Source organism: Onychostruthus taczanowskii, unplaced genomic scaffold, assembly GCF_017590055.1.
Source record: "Onychostruthus taczanowskii isolate IOZ18803 unplaced genomic scaffold, ASM1759005v1 scaffold52, whole genome shotgun sequence".
NCBI classification, from domain to species: Eukaryota; Metazoa; Chordata; class Aves; order Passeriformes; family Passeridae; genus Onychostruthus; species Onychostruthus taczanowskii.
Window position 1 is genome coordinate 852,269 of NW_024502791.1, and position 26,594 is coordinate 878,862.

The 26,594-nt window shown below is 35.9% G+C and overlaps 1 protein-coding gene across 1 annotated transcript in view; it reads right to left on the reverse strand.

The window, feature by feature from the left end:
• The window catches only part of CNTLN (centlein), a 169,599-nt gene extending 147,611 nt beyond the window's left edge, over nucleotides 1-21,988 (reverse strand). Inside the window, 2 exon segments of the mRNA XM_041416473.1 lie at nucleotides 4,014-4,098; nucleotides 21,936-21,988. Coding sequence (XP_041272407.1) covers nucleotides 4,014-4,098; nucleotides 21,936-21,988 — 138 coding nt within the window.
• Nucleotides 21,989-26,594: the final 4,606 nt, after the last annotated feature.

Here is a 26,594-nt window from a genome sequence, read left to right on the forward strand (position 1 = left end):
AGGTCTAGGACAAAAAGATTAGCTTTAGTTCCTCCAGATCAAAACTGAAAGCTAATTAATTAACAATGTTATAAGAAAAGGTTTACTGCTATTTTTACACATCTTTAATGCCATCTTCTAAAGAAAACAGGTTAAGATATTTTAATTTATCTATTGTGTGCATGGCAGAAGACTGTTCCCTGCCCCAACATTATCTGCTAAACTAATTGCTTGAATTTAAAAATTTCACATATTCCCCAAAAAAACCTCACCTTACTTTTTAAGGAAAAAACCAGCATCAGTGATCTACTTAAGATACATACAATTATTATAAATTAAACATGTTAAAAATGTTTCCAAATAAAAAAGATAATGAAAATATTTCTGCAGCAAAGTATATATCAGTCTTCAGAAGAAGTAAAATTCTAAGAAAGCATCCTAGTCACTTAATTATAGCAGTTAGAAATTCTTTTCATTGAAACAGAGAAGTGATGCATATATGTCAGGGATATATAACTGCTAAGAAGAGAGTTTTGAAACACTGCATAGAACAAAAATAACAATAAAAAAATCAGTATAGCAATCAAGACACTAACCTGAAAGGAATAAGATTTTTACCACACAGCATTTACAATAAATATATCTTTATGCCAGATGAGGCCCAGTTGTGACTATCAGGACCAAAAGTTACCAACACAACAATTAAAAAAAAAAAGAAGAAGGCAAGAAGGGAAAAGTACAATGGAAAACTCAAATACAATACATTCTGTGCTGCATTTATGTGCAATAATAGACAAGAATAATCTTAAGTGCTTTCACAAATTTATTTGAATCTTTGAATGGTACATCTTGAAATATTCCACACTAAATCATATTTTAAATGTTTAACACAATATGAAGCTTTGGAATAAACTCATGAAAATAAAAAGGTCACATTCATGTATATAAAACCATAGATTACAACACCGTAATTTAGGAGCAGTGAAAACATGAAGTTGTACTAAGCAAAGAGAAGTTCAATGCATATACTGTAGTCCAAAGATATGGACAGCAGAAGCTTTGGAAAAAAATTATGATTTAGACTTTTTTCCCCGAAGTCCCATTTTCATGAGTATCTGAGCACTTTTCTTCACATTGTTGGGTTATACAAATGTGATTAAAGACCATATTACTTCTGAATTTATTATTTTACTTGATTTTCAGTAATATCCATTAAAACACAAACCTCTCTAATTTTTGAAATATCTCTTTATGAATTAAGCTTATTTAGCTTTCAGTATGAGCTAACTATATGGATGTATCTCTTCTAGGCTCTGGAGAATATGCTCTCATATTTACAGAAATTTTTATGTCCTTTTAGGCATGTCAGGATAAAGTCTAAGCAGGACTAGAAATACAATCACATGTTCTCCTTATACGGTTTTGTTGTTATTTCTAGAAGCAACAGAAGCTATGTCAAATAATGAGATTGCCCATTGATTTTCCTTTTTTTCCTTACTCACCATTGATTTATACAATCAGCTTTTTGGTGGCCACTCAGAAATTCCTAGACAATAAATCCTACTACAAACTATCTTGTTGCAACTGGTATCTCTGTGTGAAGCATGAAGGCAAAGAGAAAAACAACAGAAGACATGACTGGCTAATCTTAACTTCCTAGATGTAAAAAATTAGTAGACTGAAATACACAGTCTTCAAGTCTTCCTGTTTGTACTTTACAGAAAAGGACATTCATTACCGTGACTGTCAAAATGCACATTTTCACAAACAACCTATTTGCATGTTAATAACATAAATAGTATATTTTCTTTCTTAGATGAATGAAGAAGGAGCACATTCAGTAAAACAAAATAAATAAGAAAACTACATCACTTTTAAGCCAGCTCCATTCTTTGATACCAAATCACTAAAACCTCACACTCAGGAAGCAATCCCTCTCTTGATTCAATCCTACAGCACACCAGTCAACGGATGAGGCAAGAAGGTCAGCACGACATCACCTCTGTACACTGCTTTCATACACAGCACTGGCACCACCTGGTGCCCTTCACAACCTGCCCCCCCAAGGCAATGATACTCTAAGGGAAGCTAATTGTAAGGGCAGCATTAGAGTTGTGATCATCAAAACAACTTCTGTTCTCCTCATCTGCTATAATCACTGAATCACAGAATATCCCGATTTGGAAGCAACCCGCAAGAACCATGAAGTCCCACTCCTGGCCCTGTACATGAAAACCTCCAGAATCACACCATGTGCCTGAGAGCATTGTCCAAGTGCTTGTTGAACTCCAGCAAGCTTAGTGCAATGGCAACTTCCCAGTGGAGCCTGTTCCAGTGCCCAACCACCCTCAGGGTGAAGAAACTTTTCCTAATATCCAACCCAAATTTACCCTGAGATCTCCAAATCAACCCCTCGGGACCTGTCCCTGGTCACCAGAGGGAAGAGATCAGTGCTGCCCCGCCTCTCCCCCTTATAAAGAAGTCTTAAACCACAGTGAGATTTCCCCTCAGTCTCCTCAGGAAGCTGAACAAGCCAAGCAACCTCCGTCACTCCTGTCTTCCCCTCAAGGGGGCTTCCCCTCAAGGCCCTTCGCCACCATCATTACTGTGGTACCCAAAAACTGCCCCCAGCACTCGAGGTGAGGCTGCCCCAGCTCAGAGCAGAGCAGGACAATCCCCTCCCTTGCCCGGCTGGTGATGCTGTGCCTGATGCCCCCCAGGACAGGGCTGGCCCTCCTGGCTGCCAGGACACTGCTGACCCATGTTCAACTTTCAGTGAACAAGGATCACTGTATTTTCTGTGGGGCTACTCTCCAGCCTCTCATGCCCAAGTTTGTATGGATATCCAGAGTTTTACCATCCTGTTGACGAGAACTCTTCTTTCCTGGCTGCCAGATTTCCATGGTTTTAGTTGCATTTACCAGTCTCTCTCCATTTCCACATGGATGATGTATTCATTATACCATCAATTTCAGATTTCTGATCATTTAGAGCTTCAGCTTCTGAAATTGATCTGAAAGCACACAGAGCAACCTCAGGGAGAATGCACATCATCCAGGTTCAGACACTGCTACAGCAGGCAGCCTTCTTAAAAGCACAGTACTGCATACATATTCCTATAAAGCCCTTCACAGGTCTTCTTTGCCTTTCAGGTAAGGATAGGACAAGAAATCATACATTGCTGGTTTCTAAACATAATGTGTGTGTACGCACCAAACACATTACACATCACACCTACAGCCATGAGATACTACAATGAAACTTCAGCCACTGTTGTAATACAAATGAAAGTTTATTCAATAATAAACAGTATTTTAATTTCATTTACTGTTTTATTTTATAGATAATTACATCTTTCATAGATCTACATATTATATGCACTGTAATACATTATATTACATCTAATAAATTAAATATTGGCTATAATTCTATAGTATATAAAGTATATAACAGATTATACATGGGATACAGATAATCCACTATATATACATTATATAGTCTCTATAATAAACAATTATATAACAAAATATAACATACCTGTTATACTTCATATAATATATAACATATGTATGTTTTCTATATATTTGTTTAAACATTAATTAATTAAAAAATAAATAAAAGAAGAAACACCGCCACTTCAGTGGTGTTGCTTGTCAGGCAGAAGGTTAATTATTTTCTACTTATCAAGATGGCAAATCTTACTAAGATGTGCATGGGCACATTACAAACCAGAACACTTTTCTAGACTTAGATCCAAGTTTAGGTTAGACCATAGGGTAAGATGAGGCAATGAACTGACAAGATTTTTCAGAAAAAGTTTAATCTAAATTGATATGAACTTTTCAGGTAGCAGATCAACTGTTTGAGCAACACAGAAGAGTGCAAATAATATTTAATCAGAAATTTGTAATCTCTGAATCACTTACAATTTTTCTGTTAGGACACAATAGCAAACTATTTTCTAATTTTGACAAACATAAATATGTTGTCAATGACAAGTTTTCTTAACCGCTCTATTTAAAGATAATACAAACCTGTTCTAAAGCTTCTATTTTGCTGTCTTTGGCTTGCAAAACCTTTAAAGTGCTTCTGTCCTTGACTTCAGCTTTCTGTTTTTCTCTGGAAACAAACAAAAAAATAGACACTTGATTAGTCATAATTTGCAGTTAATCATTCGAATTTTTCATGTCCTGATAATGAATGTCACTTTAAAGCACAGAAAATTAAATTATCTGAAGCTGACAGGCCCGACAGAATTAATCAGGGAGCATATGGCAAGTGACAGCAAATTACATCTGTAAACACCTAACACAGCTTTGTTCAAAAAGAAACAGAAATAAGAGGTCTTAATATTTTTAAAGCAGCTGAAATTATCTGCCTCTTGTTCTTTCCCAAATGCAGAAAGTATATTTGAACATAGAGTGAGCAAAATGCTTTTGCCCCTTCTTTGCAATGTAGAATCAGCAAGCTACTTCAGTTTGTGAAGTCCTTATCTCAGTTACATGACATTTTTATGTCTGAAACAACACTTTTGAACATAATTATGGATAATTATTAAAAATTATGATGTAATTTTGGATAATTATTTTACTATATTCCAGGGGGACAGAATTTGTAACTTATACCAGCAGAAAAAAAAAGACTCAGAAGCTTGAGTAAGGGGGGTGAGCAGAGCCACACTACATGGTTAATAAGTGCACATCTATTTATCACCTCTGCAACACTTTGCTTTGTTTAACAAAGTATCTCATCTCATTGCTATCTTATTTCTTAACTGAGTTTGAATATTGATACCCTTGCTGGCTTCCATTTTAGGCAGAAAGAAAACAAATGTCACAGTAAGGATATTCATATTCCTTAGCACAAGAATTCTTATCACATGTGTGACTAAATGGCTGAGAAATATATATTCCCTAAGAACGTCCAAAAATTTCAGGCAATCCCAGCACCACAGGTGACAGAAGCATAAACTCATTCAGATTATCTCTGTTCTCACAATACAGTCAAAACTTTTATCAGGGCTGGTATCAGCCACCTATGAAGTTAGAAAATCCTACTTGAGCAACTCTTCCTCTACCACATAAGGAATATTTCAGAGCTGGAAGGGAATGAAACACTAGTACACATGAGTCTGCAAATCTATCTAAAGTGGATGAAAATATGCAGCTGTACACAAAGGGTTTAATCTGCCAACGCATTCTGTAACGGTGGCCAATAAGGATAGTACATACATGAAGGATTATTTTTCTCCACTATTAGGTCTTACTGTGTAGTCTAATGCTACGAGAGATTTTAAAAACTAAACTACACTGACATAATAGAGCCCCCAATAATGTGGTCGTTTTTAATAGAGTTTTATGACTGCTAAAATATCTAATCCAATCTTGAGTAAACAAAGAACTAAAGAAAAATTATATGGAATTTGAAGTGAGGGTTTTGGAAACTCAGGTCTCAAGGCATTGTAACTCTTAATAGGTCTCTCCTACTTCAAAAATACAGCAAGGATATACCATAGGACTTGAAGAAAACTAAGAAAAACCTGTCTGAAAAGGTATTCATTTAAGCGACATTTAGCTCAGGAGAAATAAAAATATATGGGAAGCGGTCTTAGTCAGTTGTATTGCATTAAAAAAAAAATCTACTTCATAAAGAAAATAACTCAGTGTTGTGAAATCAGATGATGAATATTCAACCAGCATTCCAAAAGACATTTCATACCTGAAATGTATTCAACATTTTAAGTGAGAGACAGAAACTTAACAAAAAAATGAACATCAGACACTGACCTTAAAGCACCTCATCACCTGCAAGGAAGCCATTGCATGATACGTTGCTAGGAAGTCATAAGAAGTACAAACAGTTTTTCATAGTTTATTGTTGCAGTTTTGGAGACAGACAAGTGACATGAAATTCCATATTCATGCAGCAACTGCCAGTGTTTACTGAAGGGCAGCTCCTTTTATAGGGGCTTCAAATTTCCCGCTCACACCGAGTCCACCAACAAAGGTTTCAACTCCGCGCAGCTCACTGGCCAATGATGTGGGTGCATCCTGGGTTCAAAGGAATTGGTTGGGGTCCCTTGTTTGAGCCTGAATTCACCTACTCACTTTCATACTTGCGGACTTGTTTACTTCAACGAGTAAACCAGCTGCTCTAGTTGTGTCTGCCAAGGCTGAATTGTTTGTGCAGCTACAGACCACCTATAGCTGTCACAGTTTATCTTTGAAAAGCTACAAGAATGTAACTGAAGTAGACTGTGATTACAGAAATTCATGCAAATATGAAATGATGTAATGCATTCCAAAAGTTAGGCTGTGATGGCCTTTAAAAAAAAAAAAAAAAGGGAGCACCAGGGCCAAAACAACAAAAAAGTTTCAAAGCATGACAGATTATGAAACCAATTTACCCTGCCTGTAATACATATCTAGCTTACAGAAGTCACACTCTCAGCCATGTTTTAAAAAATGGTAAAAGACTTTCTGGTAAGTATATAAATAGGTACAACTTAAATGAAACAAAAACTGTTCCAATATAAAAAATAATAATGCTTCTTCATATTAAATTACTTTACTGTGGGATCCTAAATGGCTATTAACAATTACCCTTTCTCAAAGGCAACAGTCGCAGTAATCAAACCCCAAATATTTGGGGAGAAAGGTTACCACTCTCCCATAAGCATGCCACACCATAATCTACCTGAGGAAGTGACAGACCTATATTGATCTAAACTGTAAGAAATTTAATATTCAAAGTTTCCTCAGGTTTTAATTACATCTAGACAACTTAAGATTAGACACACACTAGCTGATCCAAAATTCTAAGAGCTTTAGAAGGCAAAAAGGAAAGTAAGTCTTTACTCAAAGTACTTGGAAGAGTCAGGTGCAGACACAGAAAGAACATACCACTAACCACACACAAGTGTGGTTCTCTTCAGTACATGAAGTACTGAATAGCATTGTATCCAGCCCTCAGAAGTATCCTGACTCTAAGTCTACCACCCACAATAAGCCATCATCATCCCAACTCTAACTACCATCTCCTCTCTCGAAGTCAGACTTTCATAAAGCGAGACTCAATCAAGACACAAAAACAGTATAATCAGATAGCCTCCTAACTGAACTACACAATCATCACTTGAAAATTATCATTAAACTTGTTCTCTAATGCATTAAATGATCTGAAAATCTGGTAAATTATATAGGTTTCCCTAAGGAACTTTAGAGTTGTGAGTGGTTAATTTTTTAAAATTTATTTTAAGGAGAAAACAGAGGAAGTGAATAAGTGAACCAAGAGCCAGGTAAAAGAACAAACAGCTGTGAAAAGCAGTATGCACAGCTAATTCTGATTTATTATTGGTAGTCAAGAATCTGTTGAGCCCTCTGACTTTACGAGATGGTTTCAAAACATGGGTTCACGGAATAAAGTCTGGGACTGGAGAGCAAAAGAAAGAAACAGATCACTGTTAAAGCAAAAAATATGCCTGTAACAGAGCTACATCCTAGCCAACAGCTCACCGCACATTTCTAGTTAAATGCAGCATTTTCCCCCTATCCAATACTTGGTCAAACAAAGATGTCAAAGAACACAGTTTAAAAACACAGATCTATCATCATCACGAGTGGGAAAAGTTTAAATAAATTTAATATATTTTGCCCTTATGATGTTTTCTTTCAAGCTCTCTAGATACCACATGCTTGCTAAGGTCCGCAAAAATAGTTTAACACGTAACCACTCATAGATAAAGAAAAAAAATGTTTAAATTATTAGAAGTTAAGTACACTATGGAAGTTGTCAGAAGCCTAAAGTATAAACTGCAACCTCAAATGCAACTTTATCAGCAGTTTCTCCTGATGGCATAGGACATTTTCCCATGCTTCTTACAGGATCTCTCTGCACAGACACTCAAGGTAGTATTTCAGACTGGAACTTGTATATCATATTTGGATCTGCTATCACACCATAAAATGGGACTTGATAGGAATTGCATTCATCACCTCTTCTTTTTTAAAAGGGTAACAAATATTCAGAAAAAAAAGTCTTTGAACAACTTCATTCATTGGGCTATTTTGTATTTAAAATGTATTTTTAAAAGTCCATTGGAATATGGGGGGGGTGAAAATTCAAGCACTGTCAAGAAGCTGATGATGATCAATGACTGAGACAAACTCCTGTTTAGCTAATTAGAATCACTGATGAGCAATAATGATGGGAGCTAAGAATATTTGCAGACTTCTTTAGGATGAAAAATGGAGTGAAGAGAGGCTGTCAATTTGTACAAGTTCTAAGCTCCAATCAGTTTTCCCATGAGTACTACCTATTTTAAATTTTTAACAGAGATGCATTTAGCTACAAAGATTATCAAGATTCAGCTTCCCACAAAAATAAAGAAACTGAGAAAATATTCTTAAACTTGACACATTTCTCTGTTACGATTTTCTTCCTGTATTACACTCTACTCAATTATAGAACACGCCAACCTTCTCGATGTTTAGCACCATTTTAATGGCTTGCCAAAAATGAAACATTGGACATTGAGGAAATATTCATCCATGAATGAGATATGAAAACAGCAAAAAACCTTAATATTTAAAAAAACCAGAAGTCTGTTCAAGTTTCTAAACAACATCCTTTCTAAAATCTTCAGCAAAAGCAGCACAAGCAAAGAGGTATCTTGTCCTGTACCACAGATCTTAATCAAACAAGCACTTAACCACTTGTCATGTAAAAGTAACTTGGAGTTTTATATAATTATGTCACATTTACATCAATTAAATGAAAGTGAATTTAATTGATTGAATTTGCTGTTTACATGTTTCAAGGAATACATCCTATCAGTTTTACAAATCACTGAATTAAAAAAACCAAAACAAATCAATAAAAAAAAACCAACCAACAAATCCCACAAACAATAAATCCAATAACAAAAAAAAACAAACCCACAAAAACAAACAAACAAAACCCCCAAAAAACCCCCAAAACATCACAGAATCAAAATCATATCTACAAATTTGGTATTTTAGCAGAAAGTTAAGATTACACTGCAAACTTTGGACAGTGTGGTAAAACGGTAAAGGCTGCATTTTAACAGTATCTCTAACGATAATAAACTGCTTCTAGAAATACTGTGACTTTTGAAAGACATTTCACTGATTCTAAAGGGCTGCAGAACTAGAAAGGCTATAAAATATCAGTTGATGCGATGCAGCTTTAATTTGATAACCTTATCTCCCTGCCCTCCAACTTCCAAGTATTTTACAGACTTCCATAATACACACATTCTCTGTTTGTATTAAACAGATAATTAATCACCCATGTGCAAAGTGAAGTGGTACAACACAGACTGTCAATGTTATGGTAAATATGACACCAATATTGTAATTACTGTGTACAGTCACATCCCTGTGATTGCACAGTCATTGGTCAGTAGAAACAGAGCCTACGCCTTAATCTTACAAGTAGAAAACTCACTGTATTTCCATGTACTAAAAACTGATTTAAAAAAAAAAAAGCCAAATCGTTTTCACTTAATCACGAGTTTCATTTCATCTAAGAGTTTAGAAGATCCTTATACTTCATGAACTGATAGACGTAATTATTTTTTCTTTTAATACTTATAATTAGTACTTTCGAAAGATTCAGACATGCATGGAGCACTAAAGAATTTAAATTAATACCACACATTTTACACTTTTCTAACTGCTCTTCTAACAGCAGTTACTTTCTATAAAAAATTATACCTACCTATTTTTATTTATTTACAAAAATAATTTAAGATCTAATTACAAATATTAAATGAAATTGTTTCCTTAGTAAATTATCAACAGAGCCAGTTCTATATTACATGACATGTACCAAAATGAAAAGGCATCATTACAGCAACATAAATTTTCTTGCATCTCTAACTTGATTGATTTAATTTATTAGATTATATATTAAGGAATAAGACTCTCATTTTAAGCATATGATGATGTCTTATTTTAAGCAACACACATAAGATACTAAATGTATTTTTGCACTAAAATAGTACAAAAAATAGTGACATTTTTGTCCAATAATTTTGCAAACATTTTTCATCTAAAATACACAAGTCTTTTACAGTGTTCAAAATATCAGCACTTCAGAACAGACTGCTTTAACATCTGCACATCACCAGGGTTTCCCCCAAGGATTTTTAAATGATGCCTGCCTGTGCTGAATAAAGTGCTAACTTGCACCTTGCATTTCAAACTGTGTCCTGAGCAGCCATCCAGTTGGTACAACACCAGCTGAATTCCCAGAGGCCACTGTTCAATCAGGCTTGACTACAATTATCATGTCAATATTTTGTGCTCCGATATGCAGATATGCACACATGCAAACTGCATAATACCGTCTTCTCCATGGAATGTTGACTTATGTTCAACGTTCTGAGAATTTTTAATGAAACAGGATATTAAACTTTCATTAACTATAGAAAATCACAATTATTTGACCTTAGCCAGAAAGGTTGTACTCCTATGCTCTATTATTCTGTCCACCATATATGTGTGTGATAGTAACTGGACAGTCCATTGTATTTTAAATTCAGAATGACAAAATGGTAATGGCTTACATCTTGTTTACATCATTGTCCTCCTGCCATTGTGTTTCAAGTTAATTTGTAAAAAGGTGTTTTAAGAAAGCTTCTACACAATGTTTATCATACCTTCAAAAAGATGTGATATACACATTTTTAATTTTTTCAATTAACCTAGGCATCTAGAGTGCTCAGTCATACAGCACATTCACTTATCCTTTTTACATAAAAAGCACTCGCCATTTTCAGTAAATTTGCATATCAGCAGATCAGTGAAGAATCTATGTCAACCTGTTTATGTTTTTTCCACAATTTGCTATTCACAGGATACTGCAAACCACAGTGTAAGCTCCTGGAATTACCTTTCCAAAAATTCCTGGGTTATTTTTGATCTCTTGCTTTTCAGCCATATTTTTGTCCATCTGTTCACCTTTAGACAGATGTAACTCCTCAGGAAGAACAAGAACAAAACACTCAATCACTGGCACTTACATTCAGGTTGCCACTGTTTCTTAAGAGTAGCCTGAAATGATAAAGCCATTCTTTGCCTTTGTTAAGACCTGCAATACACAACACACTTGAAACCTAGACGTGGAAAAACCTCTGCATAAGGCAGTCTTGCCAAAGGAAAGTACACCATCTCACATAATACAATCCCCATGTACATCTACCAAGTCTTGTATCATTGCCACAGTTCGATCGTTAATGGATCCTGCTACATCCCCCGTCCAGAAGAAAGGAAAAGAGTCAGTTAGAAGCCCTAGAGAAAAATTAGTCTGTTGACTCGTCAAGCTTGCATGTACTATAGAAGGAAGAGTCTTAAAGCAGAGCTCTGAAGTTTGCAAGAATATTTCAAAACCATTCATACTCTTGTCTGAACCCAACTCCATTTCAGTTTACACATACATTTATTTAATAAGAGCTATTTTCTACCTACTTTTTAAAAAAATCATAAAGAACAATCTTTCAAAAAGCAGCAAACTAGAAATAGCATACTCTTCACATACTACTGAGATCAATAGTATTTAAAGTAGCTGGAAAGTATACTAACATGAGTAGTCATTTTACAATGGCTTGTTTAAAATACCTGGAGGCTTTTACATATCCCAAAGGCATTTCTCATTTGCACAGTAAAGATAATTTTTGTTTATATCTGAATATTAAATTGGGAATGTAGTTACAGTTATTCAGCAAGAACTGCAAAAACTGCTGAAAAGTATAATATCATTGGTGTATTACAGGAATCAGCACCATAGCCTTAAAAAAGTACAGGCTACATTTTTACAATTTTAGGGCAGGTGAACTTCTATTTTGGGGCTATGAAAGCATTTGAAAATAATAGACAAATAACAGCAAGGTACTAGTAATTTCCCCCTACGCCCCTCAAATTTTATCTTTTATATTTTCCTGGTTTGTTTGGCAGAAGATACAGTAAGATATTTTCTAATGCTATAAATTACCTTACTGTAAAGCTAGTATTGCCCACTCAATTCCTCCTAACATGTATCTTCTCTTCTTCATCATGCATTACACACATCTGTGGTGCAAATTGTAAGGTTCTAAGTGAATATTTTGTCCTGTCTCTTTCTATTCTTGCCACTGTAATCTCGTGAAGAAAGCCTAGCTGTCTCCTTCATCAATTTAATGACTGAAATATACTGGACAACGTTTGATTCTTTATATAAATATATACGATCTAGGAGGGTACACATGCCTGTGCTCTCTTAGATTCTGTCTGGTTCCATTACTTATCCGGCTTATATGAACTCAGGCAGTCTCAAAGATTTGGTGGGGAATGGAAGTTTCTTGTTCATGGAATTTTTGGTGGAAAGAGCACACTGAAAAATGAAGCTATACAAACACTAGTGTTATCTATGTCACACGAAGAAACACAAAAAGGTTTAAATCCATCCCATTCTGTTTGTTTCATCACAGAATCTCACAATACGACTGAGTAAGATAGAAAAAGTTCTGAATTTGAATATGACTGGGTTTCTGTTGTTCTTAATATAGACAAAAAAGGAAAAAAATCTGGAAGATTTACATGTTTTTTATTAGATTTTAGTGCAAATTTTAAATTTCCAGCTCATCTGAAACTCTGTATAATATAGAAAAATGGGCTGCAAGCACCACAGATCCTCCCGAGCGACATTCTTCACAAATCATCTTGTTTATAACAGTTATTTCATCCCATCTTTTAAACTCTTTGGATCCATGTATTTTTCCCCAGTTAACAAAGCCAGAAAACCTATTGTCCTGTAATTTTCTGGACAGCAGCAGTGGTAGACAGCAGGTTCCCTCTAAAGACTATCAATGTACTGGAACTAAGATAAACTGATACTAGCATAAAAAAAACATATTATTTATTCCTGTAAGGTAGGGAGTAAGACAAAAACTTTTCTGAAAGGATGAGAGTGTGAAGAAGTATGGTCATGAAACTGAAGCTACTGAGGAAATCATTATGCAGAGTAATAGCAGGAAAAGTCAGGATAGAATTTATGGGGCTGTAATTTGGTTGTGCAGAAGTTTCACGGGTAAAGCTGGGCTAGAAACTATTTCCAAAGAGGCAATTAGACCATTCTCAGGCAAAAGAGATGAAGCTACATAAATTAAAGAGAAAAATACACACTATTGCTCCATCTGTCAAATCAAAGAAAAGCAACCCCAAAGTTCAAAGTTGTGATTAATAAAATTCCTATATACTGAATGGGTTTTATCCATACCTATTCCAGGATTGTCAGGAGTAATGATAACACCTAAAAAGATGCTGTGGAAGCAATTTCTTCTTTCTTAATTCCATAATTCAGAGAAGCATGGAAAAGCTGTGATATACATGTAGAGCCTTGAGTTCAAAAGGTTCTAAAGCATTAGTGTAATTCTAAAGAGTAGTGGACATAAAATACTAGAAAGCACGTTAACAGAAGTATGTTGGCAGGGTTTCACATAGCAATCACCAGCCCCAAAACAGTGCAAAAAAAATTTCAGCTTATTATCCTGTTTTTGTGCATCAAGGTGGTACACAGGAGCGCCATATTCATTGTAGCAATAAGGATAACACACAAAATTACCAATTTCTCTTCTAAATAAAGCATAAAATAATTTAAAGCAAGGGACATCTATCAAGCATAAAAATATTCGTAGACATGAAAAATAATAAAGAAGAGAGACGTGTAGGCACACAATTCAAGAACTCCAAATAATCCATTTGACCATTATTTAAATATATGCTTTCTAACATCTCTGTGCTTCAATTCATCCTAACATCCTGATTATTTTTATATGCAACAAAAATAAAGAATGCTAATAAGCCTGAACACTTGCTTCTGCCTTCTTAAGCTTCAGGTAAAAGAACTACAATTTTCCACATTGTTCAGCTATCTATAAAATGTGGTTAGGACAAGAAAGCTTTTTAAATTTTTCAATATAATTGTGCTTATATACATGCAATGTATGCATAGGCATATTAAATACTGTATTTATATGTTTTAAGGAGTTCTCTCAAATTTTTTTATGTTTTATGAAGGAAGATGAATTCTACCACCAATGTCCTCATGAAAACATGACCAAATTTTATTAGGAAACAAACGATTATGATTTTGCATTTCAATATAAATGAAGAATGCTATGAATTTGTGCATCAGTCTTCATCATATATTAAAATTATTTCCCAAATCAAACCTGAAAACAAGAATAGTATACTGTCTACACAGCCATGTTATCACTCTATGCAGTTAAGTGTCCCAGTACAAAGCCAGCAGCTACTTGATATCATCACTGGAGACCATATGTGAACCCCCAATAACAGCTCTCTTTAAAATAAGCTGTGTGGTATTCACATGCCCTCTGAACAAAGAGGAACTGTGAGACAAGCAAAGAAGGAAAACATAATTCTCATCTCTCTTGCTGTGCTGAAGTGGAATGCAATATGGAGGTTATTTACCCGAAGTGAGGATGTTTTGTTTCCTTGGCCTATCAGGGCCAAGAAGTGTGTGTGAGTAGAGACTGTCATGGGACAGTCACGAGAGAATCAGAGATGAGTGCAGTTCTGTGCAGTTGTGAGCAAGGGTGAGTGCAAGGCAGATTCAATTTAGATGCAGTGTATACAGTATAGAATAGTAAAGTAATTTTTTAGCCTTCTGATGATGGAGTCAGATGCATCATCTTCTCTCCCTCACACACGTCGGGAGTCGCCCTTGCTTCGACAAAGCTGCCATGTCCTCACACCATCACGGTCTTCCTCTGGATATGAATCCTTTAGATTATTACCTCTAGTTACATGACTAGAAAATTTTTTGGACAAAAATTTTCAGTGCTTATGCAAGGTAGAGCAGGGGACAACACTATAAAAAACAGTGAGAGAGAGGGGATCTCATCCATACATATAAATATCACAAAGGTGGGTGTCAGGGGGATGGTGCCAGACTCTTTTCAGTAGTGCCTCAACATGAGGCAGAACTTCTTTACACTGAGGGTGGCAGAGCACTGGAACAAGACTGTCCAGGCAGTTTGTGGAATCTCCCTTTCTGGAGACATTCAAAACCCACCTGGACACATACTTCTATAACCTCCTCTAGGTGACTACCTTGGTAGAGGGGCTGCACTAGATGATCTCCCAAGGTACCTTCTTACCCTAACAATACCATGATTCTGTGAAATGCACTCCTAGCTAAAGAAGTTAATACTGTATTTTCACAAGTGAAAGAACATGACAGAAGAAGTCCAGGAGGGAAAGATGTGAACAACAAAACATGCCTTCTAAGCTCAAAGGAAACCCAAAGGACCCCTCATGAATCTATAACAAGCTTCCCAAATAAAATTGGCATGCCATTTAAGAAAGTTAAAATCCATTCTTTTTCTCTTTTTTAAAACATTCCCTTTTTCATTTTAGAAAAGAGAACTCACGACACCCTAAGATAATTGTTTCAATGCTGACAGCCAACTCATTCACATTCTCCTTATCTTTCACCTACAAAAAAATCTGAATTAATAAATATTCGCATTCCAAAACAATCAACTGCACACTGTGATAATTAACTAACACTTATAAGAATCAGATAATAGTAAGTATCATGAAGAAATCATCACCATTACTATCCTCAGAGGAATAAGCTCCAGAAGTAAGATCCTACTTGTCTGTGTTAATGGAGATAGAAGCTCTTACAGTCAGGGGCAAGTTTGTCCCCCAGAGGGTGGTCGGGCACTGGAACAGGCTCCCCAGACAAGTGGTCACAGCACCAGCCTGAGAGAGTCCAAGAAGCATTTGGACAATGCTCCCAGGCACATGATATGATTCCTGGTGTGTCCTGTGCAGAGCAAGGTGTAGGACTCAATGATTCCAACCTCTTCCAATGCAGCATGTTCTATGATCCTATGATAATTACCTCTGGCTTGAGTAAGATCTGGTTTTGACACCTGGAGATATTTCTAAAGAGACCACACAAATTCTTTATGAGCCTTAGAAATAGGAAAAAAAAAAAAAAAAAAACAACAAGAAAAAACACATTGCCTTTTAACCAAACACCAAAAGGTTATACTGAGCACACTCAAAAGACAATTGCCAAGAAAGCCCTAATCTAGTGAGAACTCCCTGCAAGTTACTCACTGTACCATGAAAACACACATGAAAATGGTTCTCCAGAAAAAACAAAATTTTAACCATACAGAATACTGAAGTAAAATACACACCTACAATCAACATTAAACATGTGGCATTAAACATGTAACATGTGGCAGCAGAACTTACATTATTCAAACAAGGCTGCTTTTTGCTATATCTATTACTGTTACTGACACAATTTCTATTAAATATTAAGCCTAGAATACCTGCTTCACCATTAAGTTTTACCACATGCAGCTCTTTATTTCAAAATATGCAGTAAAACAGTCTTCTAACACACAGGGATCTAACCTGCAGTATACAGAAGTTTCTGAAAGAAAACTCAAGCAAGCAAGGAAACACTGTTGTTTACAAATAGACTTCAGAAAGTTTGTGAAAACTAGACGTCAGCTAAAAGCTTCCCCACATACACTAATGTGTAGTATTTTCTACTACACATTAGCTGTTATTTTTCACTGGTGTCTTGTTATTTCAATACGATTTTATTACTGGACGGACCAATATTAGTTATTTTACAATCTAAACCCATGTGTTGATGATATGAAAATGTTAGGGGAGAAAAATAAAATCCAGCAAAAGATGAAGACCAGTAAGACAATATGTGTATATACACCACAGTCCAGACTAGGATGAGACCTACTGAAACAGTCTAATATAAAATTAGGAACTAATAAGCTAAACCCACACCATACTGGCAGCTAGGCCTATTCAACAGGCAAAAATAATTACAGTGCAGCTATGTCTACTAGTGTTTTGGAAATAGAAAATCATTTAGACTGGAAAAGACATTTATGGTCAAGGCATCCAACCAGTAACGTAATATTGCTACATCCACCACTAATCCCTACATGCCACATCTACACAGCTCTTAAATACTGACAGGGATGTCAACACCCCCCATTTCCCTGAATAGCCTGTTCCAGTGCCTGACAGGAAATTCTTCCTAATGTCAAACCTAAATGTTAAAAACCAAAGTGCCCAAAAGATCTTGTAATTCAAGACCATTATCAGCTTATGCAAAATGCACTACACCAGAAAGAGTTATTTTTTTTCTTAAAAGCAGAAAAATTTAAACTGTCTTTCATAGGTTGTGCACAGCTTTTAAAATGCTACCTATGTTTCTTGAATTTCCAAACAAAATCAAACAATTACCAAAAAACTTTGTTCAAAAAGAAGAGAGAAACAAGATGTTTCTAAAACACCTGAAAATACCACAATCCTTCTCTAATCAAATTAGGTTACTAGTGTCAGCTTTCTTTTCAAAACTGCAAGTGACCTTGCTGCATGTAAACAGTAACTAACTGGATTATGGTGCACTACATTTATTTTGAAAGAAAGGTAACACAAAACCTGAACACCAGATAATTAGTAGCTCAAATGACTTTGTATCAGTATCCAAGTTTTTGCTCAGTACAAGTGCTAAAAATAGGTTAACTTTCAGCTCAGAATTAAGTTAAAAGAGAAACACTAAGCACCATATTAACTGGATTACTAAGTAAAATAAAAAAGTACAACCCCTAATTTCACCCTATCGCCTTACACATTTAGTATACTTGAACTTGTATGAGTGGGAAAGACTATGAATAGAGTGCACTTGTTTCACGTCCTCTGAATAAAAGACACCATCTCCCAGAAATGCCTTGCCAGGTCACCTGAAGAGTTACAATGTGTGTAGACTGTGAACCTGCATGACCTACTGCTTTTACTCAGGCAGAAACAGAATTAAAAATAAAAATGTTTTTCAGATTTGGACAACTGCTGCAGGCTTCCAAAAAGCATTAGGACCTACACAGAAGCCGGATTCAGAGTTATTTTAACATCAAAAAAAAATCTTGTGTTTATGTTGGTAAGTTGGGGGGAAAGCAACCAAACAAAACAAACACACAAAAAACATGCCACAAACCAGACTAAACCTCTCTAAACAATAGCAACTAAAATGTAAATTTGTTTTAAGTATTTCAAAGGACATTAAATCAGTAGTCCTTCCAGCCTAAATGACACTACTTTCACAGAACCAATTAGGCTGGAAACAACCTCTGAGATCAAGTCCAACCTGTGACCAAACACCACTGTGTCAGGTGGTCCATGGCACTAAATGCCACACCCAGTCTTTTCTTAAACACCTTCAGGGACAGTGACTTCCCCCCCTCCTTGGGCAGCCCATTCCAATGCCCCATCACTCTTTCTGTGAAGAAATTCTTCCTAATGTTCAACCTACACCTCTCCTGGCACAACTTAACGCCTGTGTCATTTTGTCCTGTCACTGGTCTGTGAGAAGAAACTGACTCCCACCTGGCTACTGCCTCCTTTCAGGCAGTCAGAGAGGGTGATAAGGTCATCCCTCAGTCTCCTTTTTCTCCGAGCTAAACAACCCCAGCTCCTTCAGCGCCCCTCAGAGGACTTGTGTTCTAGACCCTTCACCAGCCTTGCTGCATAGTATAAGGAAATCTATGAATCATAATAACAGGAATAGACCATTGCATCTACTCCAATTTTAGAATAATTTTAATTCAAATTGCTCAACTGATCAGAAATATGGAGAGCAGGAATTACATGATAATAGCGTTTGAGCATTTACATTTCATACAGAATTCACTGTGTCTTTTATACTAAACTACCATAAATCGCTAAGAAATCAGTCCAAAGGCCACAAAATCATTACAGCAGAGAGAAGACCCAATAGAAAAAAGTGCTAATAGTATTCTACCTGAAAACACTCAGAAATCCTTAGTCAAGCAAACAGTCAAAAGTTTATTATGCTGATTGATGACTTCATGAGCTATGTTTAGGTAATTTTGTTTATCTATTTAAAGTCTTGGATCTGCTTATGAGCATGCTTCCTTAACATTCCCCTTTACTGTCCCGAATACAAAACCACAGAGGTAGCTGTTGGGTTTTCTGCTTATTTTTTTATATATTAGAAGAGCTGAGGCCCTTGGGCTTCCATATGAATCTAAAAAGCACTATCAAACACCATGAGACTCCCTACAAGCAGGCGTGTCTGCCTTTTGTCCTACCATGCAGATTCATATATATTCCTGGTCCCAGCTGGGAAACAGTTTAAGATTCAACAATCCAAGAACATGGAATAGCACTCAACTTTCAGATGAATACTTCTGAGCACAGCTTTCCTCTGTTACAAAATAAAAGCAAAAAAAAATGGAAAACCACAGCAATAGGTATTGAATTGCTACCAATAAACAAATATGTACTATATATGTACAAATATGTACAATAAGCTGGAAGTCTTCACATTCCTCCCATAGTTTTTGCTCAATATAGAGCATGTATTGAGCCTCTGACAACTGAATTTCCACCTAAATTTTCCAAAATGTCCCTTTGTACGAAATTTCAACAAACATTCCTAATGAGAACACAAACACTCAGGTACAAACTATCTCTTTTAACAAGCAGTTTAGTTCAATTTAACCTGTAACTATTCCACAAACAGGCTACTTTAAGTTGTCCAAAGAAGAGTAAAATCAGCCACAAATTTGTACTCATGACAGTGAAATTGCCACTCCTTACATAACTAAGTTCAGTAACTTTTAGCACAGTTCCATGTGTGCTAAAAGAACAGTAGATGAAACGACATTAAAAAACTCATCCTAACTGTAAAATAAAAAATTTTCTTTGCAACAATCAATACTGAATGACCACTCAACAAACTTCAAAGAAACAGCTACACAGAACAGGCTAATAGGTGTCCATTAAATGATAAACAAATAACAACAACCACAACCACAAAACATAAACCAAAGCCTTCACAAATCCTACAGAAGTAAGCGAAAGGTCACAAGAATTTCCAAAACTGCGAAACAATGATATTTCAATACATGCTGTTTATTTTTGACGATGACAAACTGATATTTAAAGTTACTACTGCAAATTATGTATGAGCATACACAGAACTATAAAGAAATGCTGCAAATATATCAACAGATATGCTAAATTAAATCATCATATGCCTTTCACTATGCACCCAATATGTACTTTAACTTCTCTAATGCACACAAAACTAAGCAATGTCCTGCCTAAGTATATCTCTGCCAAAAGAATAAGGACACAAATGCATCTTCAAATGTTAGCAGTAAAGAAAAACCCAATCAAACAAAAAAACCATGAGTTCATCCAAAGTTAAAAATATGAGACCTTTATTTCACAAAAGGAAAGCTTACACAGAAATTAACAAAATTTTTCATTATTGCAACAAAGTATTACAAAGAAATTGTCAAAGAATGTTGCGTTACTATATGTGAATTTCTTCTCTTTAACATGCCAAACATTTTAATGGCTATTTCATTTAAATCTCAGTAATATGATTAATTAAGCATTTTGTATAATGGAATGAGTATGAGTTAGAAATTATTAAGGTTTAAGATGAAAAGAAGTGTAAACAGCCTTTTTAAGCTCTTGGCAGAATTCATGGACTTGGTAAAGCTTTTCCCTGCATGGCCCTGAGAGCCAAACAATTTTTGTGGAAAAAAGACTGCTTACTTACACTGTCTGAAGCTGGCACAGAAAAACACTGCAGCTGTCAAGGCCTGGGATGTATCAATCTTCAGCTTACCCAAAGAACATTCAGCCTACTCAAGTGCACGTTAACAGCTCAAGAGGTCAGCAAGAGTGTACCTTGAAAAGCTGAGATCTTATATAAAAGGCAGAATACAGATGCCATTTGAAAGCTAGCAAAAATTACTCATTACTTAGAACATACCTAATGCCAGATAAAGATGTTTACCCTGCAATCAAGTTTTCATGAAAGGACAAAAATACTCTGAAAAAAGGAAGGAGAACATTGTGTATTCTCTGAAAAGTGACATTTTCCCCTCAGCCTACAGTTAAAGTGATTGTAGTTCATCATACTGAAAGACAAAAAGAAGTGCAGACTACCCCAGGCTTTAAATGTGTTCTTTGCAAAGTAAACTGGATTTTTTCTTACCGATTTTTAACAGGAGCAAACTCAGAAACACTGACAAAAAGATAAGTCGCTAATAAATATTACAAGGCATAACTAGCTACAGCACGAGTGTTTGCTTTCAAGTGAAGCTCTGAATTTATAAAACATCAGCAGAAATCAAAAAACTAAGAATGCCTCTGACTTACAAGCCAGGAAAGGTAAATATCCTTATTCAAAACCTTTTATCTGACTTTTTGAAGGGAATTCCAAGAATAACTATTTCACTGGCTATTTGATATCAAAAATACCTAAAACCGTATCAATATTGCAGTTGTCTAATGGAAACTTAGAACCACAGAATCTTTTGAATATCTTTATACAGCTTTATCAAGGAGAATTATCTGCAATCTTTTTTTTAAAGTAATTATACTGAATTTTCTAAAGCAAAACTTTTAAACTAGCAATAAAACGTATGAAAATAAGCAGTATCTTTTTTCCTTTTTAATCTCACAGAAACTATATACTTATAACACTTTGGGTTTTACATTTACTTATAACAGTTTGGGTTTTACATTTACAAGTAAGTTTAGTTTTTTGATTAGATGTATATCATGCACTGTGTTGAGAACAAGGATAAACTGAAAAACTTCCCCCCTTTAAAACAAATTCATATATCAAGCATCTCAGTTACCTGTAATTTGAAATCAGTACTCTTTTGGATGTTTCATTGTATTTATTTCTAAGGACGTTAATTATTGTTAAGTGTTCCTATCATACCTTAAATCTTTACAGCATTACAAATTATTATTCACTTATTATTATTCATCTTCTCAAATACAGAAGACAATACCCTTAGACCAGAAAAGTAAAACATAAACCCCAACCTCTTCAGACTCAATCCAAACAGCCTCTTCTGCACTCCCACCTCTGCAATCATCGCTACAAAAACACAGGACAAAAACTCTCATTTCAGTTCATTAATCAGCTCTTATCCCCAGGTGGGAAAATAAAGCAGTTGGGAGGACAGAGGGAGCTATTGGTTTACTGATAATTTTTACTAAGAACTCTATAACAATTACATAATGATAATTTTCTGTGTTATGAATTGAGTATTTCAAAACACATGATTGTCAGGCTGGAAAAATTTGTCTGGCAATCAAAATACTACATGGCATGGGGGGTGAGGGGGGAATGCATGAAATAACCTGGCTGGCTGGTATAAGCACCAAAAAAAACCTGCAAGAAAATTTTGTCTGTGTTCTGGGCTCCCCAAACATCTAGAACAGACTAGTACACTTCCAACTAAACAACTGAAGTATTTTATCAAGCTGATATATATATACTTCATGTGCAAGTAACTTGTTTCTTTCTTTATGTCTTACAAGATTTTTAAATTTACACTGCTGCATACTGTCAGTTCAGACTCTCTTGACCCACTGTGCCAGTGTTTCTTTGTGTTTTCCAGTTTTCCATATTACATTCCTAAATAAGAGGTATTCTCTGTACAACCATGGCCTGCTGAGTAGTCGCAACAAAAATACTCTTACTCTTTAGAAAATCTATCTGTGAGGTGCTGTGCTTTTCAACAACCTAAAAAGTCTCCAGAAGACTGATCAGTAACTTACAAGAAAACTTAGAACCTTAGACACACCAAGCTCTTAAAATAATACTGTATTATTTTCAAGTTCACAAAAGTCATTCACAGACAGTATGCATTCTTAACATCTAATTATCAGGTAGAAATTTGTAAGAGGGCTGTAGGTGACTTGACCAGACTGACTGTGTTTTTTTAACAGACATCATCAACAAAAAAGAGTATTTTCCCCCATCCCCTCAATTCCTTAATGTTGCAGTATAAGTGAAACAATCAACATGTAAATGCATTATATTTAAAAAAAAAAGTTTCACGTATATTTCTCACATACTTTTCTGTTCAAAGAAATTACTGTTATATTGTCCGTGTTGGTACTTCTCGCAACAAACATATGTTTGATTCAAAAAGGGACAATGTAGTATACTGCTTTACTTAACACTTGTGGGTAAATATACACGCACACACACCCTCAAACACGCACTCCATTAGAAAGTGAATCCTTACTCATTACTCTGCTGAATGCCAACAGGCACAATAAAATAATATAGTGTCATTGTTACAATGCTGATGCCCTAATAGCACTCTAAGCAAAAATATCACCCAACTTATACTAAAGATGCTGTCCTTATACATGATTTAACCAGCATACTCTCAGACTAGTTCATCAGCATAACAAAAAGACAGCAATGAACTTAATTGAGTAATTTCATTATATATTCTTAACTGGCATAAATAACTGATTTACTGTGGCATCAACTGGCAAGAAATACAAGGTACTCCTTGGCCACGGCATAGTAAAAAAAGGAACATCACTGAAGGCAGATCAGTACCATCACAGGAGGAAGGAACAAAAATAAACATCAATTCACTCGTCGACAGAACATACCAGACAGACATGGACCCACCACACACAATGCCACCCTCACTGAATAGCAAAAAGTAAATTACTTTCTTCTTCAGCGAGCACACAGGATGCTCTGTTTCCCTTCATTCACTAGAACAGCCTTCTACCAGCGGTTGCTTTTTTCTGAGTACTCAATATTAGACATGCAGCACTTGATGAATGTAGGAAATCTTCTCAAAAAGGAGAAAATATGAGAAATCAAAAGCTTTCTTTTAATCCCATTCTGCATCAAGGATAGGAAAAGTGAGTATAACTTTTTAAACTACTTCAATTAAAACTAACTGCAGTCATAGAAGTCATTTACACAGACGATACACAGAATTGGGTAGGACATGAATTTTCCAAGTCACATAACTGCTTTCTGTAAGCACTACAACTCAGAGTTATTGTAACAATTCTATCACTTACTTGAGAGTACAGGATCATTTAAAAGCTTCAGTGCAGCTCTCAGAGTTAGTTTTGTTTAAATGTAATGCTCTGGATTAATACAATCATAATGCACTTGTGATTTTTAATCCATTCAAGAGTACAGGAATGCATAAATAATTTTATTTTACAGATAATATAATCATATGTATGCATTTGGGTATATTCACTCTGTATTACCATGACTAACCAAGTGCAATTTGAGTCGATTATTTCAACTGTGCCTGATATGGCATTGTAGTATTTTCCAAATCCTCTGGACAAAAATTGTGGAGAAATATGAGAATACTTGCATACTTTTTAAGCTGCAAGCTAAACTTCAAATAGTTGAAACAGTGCACTCTCAATAACAGCAAAGGACAAGAACACCATCGGGAGTCATTCTTCAAGAACAGCATACTTCCTTCCCAAACCAAAATAGTTAGATGGGAACACTAGACCAGCTACAACCAGTCATTCCTCCATATTGAATCTGTAACAAGATGGTAAACATACACATCAAAGTGAGTTCTAGAGGTCTCCTTGCTGCATCTGGAAAAATTACAAGAGCCTAAATCTCTGCACATAAAATACAACTTCCTTTATTGACAAAAGCAGTGGTTTGTTGTTCTCATAACAGGTATTTTTTGCATTCATATCTATCTTACAGCAGCCAGACAAAGTCCCCAGGAAAGGGAATTTCATGTCTTTTTTTAAAAAGAGTAAAAAAGGTCATGGGAACCACCAATCCATATTGCCCAGTAAAATCATGAAACAGGTCCTTCTGGAAGCTATGTGTTTTAGGTTACAATGTAAAATATGTATTTTATTACCATCTTCATAAGCTGTTAAAACAGGTGTGGCAGTGTTTCTTATCTCCTCCATGACTCATCCCTGATAATTCCCTCTGGGGCTATCTCTGCTAACGGGCCATCAAGCCTCACTGCATGACTCAAAAATTACACCGTCCCATTGTGAGATGCTGTGCCCACAGGGATAAATCAAACATTCCTACCTGGCTATAATCTGAGATTTGGAACACCATGGGCAGCCCTACCTACTGTATTCCCAGAGGACATGAGCTACAAAACCATCACCTTTAGAGAAAGACCAGACCCTTCTACAGGATCACTGCTTTGACAGAACCACGTCCACCATTTAATCGGACTGCTATCATCACCCTGACCAACAGGGTATCAGTGTCCTGATACTGTTTCTGTACGATTACCTGTATTTTAATTTTCCAATTAAACTGTAGTTCTGACTAGGAATGTCTCACTAGCTTGCTTTCAAACCAGTATACTATGACAAGCATGGATGACAAGAGGGTACTTAGATACAGGAAACATACTTCACCAAGGGCAAACCATGCCTGTGATTACATCATTGGATAAATGAAGGGCTCTCGATGTCACCTACCTCCATTTCCAAAAAGCCTTTCATACAGTCCCCCACAACATTCTTGCTATTTATTTGGAGAACTAACAGTTTGATGGATGCACTATTAGATGAGTAAGGGTCTATGTCCCTGTCCAGAGGGTTTACAGTTAACTGCTCTATGTCCACATGGAAACCTATCATAAGTGGTGCTACTCCAGGGTTTATACTGAAACCAGTAATATTTAACATCCTCCTAATTACATCTTCATTATATAAACAGTACCAAGCTGAGCACTGCCGTTTCTACACCAGCAGGAAGGGATGCCATCCAGAAGGAATGACATCGACAGGCTTGAAAATCTCAAAAGTGAAACAAGGCAAAGTGAGAGGTCTTGCACCTGGGTTTGGCAAAGCCCATTATCAATACAGACTGTGGGATGAATTGATTGAGAGGAAAAGTACTTGCATGAACTACTGGACAAAATGCTGAACATGAGCCAGCAGCATGCACTTTTACACCAGAAAGCCAACTGTATCCTGGGCCCACCCCAGGTCAAAGGAGACAATTCTCCCTCTCTTGTCTGCTGTTGTGAGACCCTACCTGGAGTGTCCAGCTCTGTAGACCCTAGCACCAGAAACCATATCAACACAGGTCCATAGCAGGGCCACAAAACTGATCAGAAGCATTTTCACACCTTTCCTGTGAAAAAAGGATGAAACAGTTGGGTTTGTGCTGCTTGGAAAATACAAACAAGGGTCCTGATTGCTGCCTTTCAATACCCCAAGGGCGCTTGTAAGAAATTCAGACTTTACCAATGTCTCAAGTAACAGAAAAAGGTTTAACAATTTTAAATTGTATCCTTTTCAATTTAAAAATATTTAAATTTGGATTAAGTATAAATTCAGATTGAACATAAGGAAAATGGACAAGGTGGTGTGGCAGTGGAAGAAGACTGCAGGCTCCCCATCACTGAAGCTTTCAAAGACATCTTGGGTAGGGTTTTAATTAACATGACCTACTGAAACACATTCCTGGCTAGAGAGGTGGGACTAGATGATCTTTAAAGGTCCTTCCAAGTGAAGCTATTCTATGACTCTGTAATCTCTACACCAAATTTTAAATTCCCACTGACATGCTGGGCCAATCTGAAATATTCACACACAGACATACTGTGAATAGGGAACAACTTTATGAAGCGCAAAAATATACTTTTAGTTATTTTTTAAGACTATCTAAAAGTCTCACTTTTAGTTAGTCTT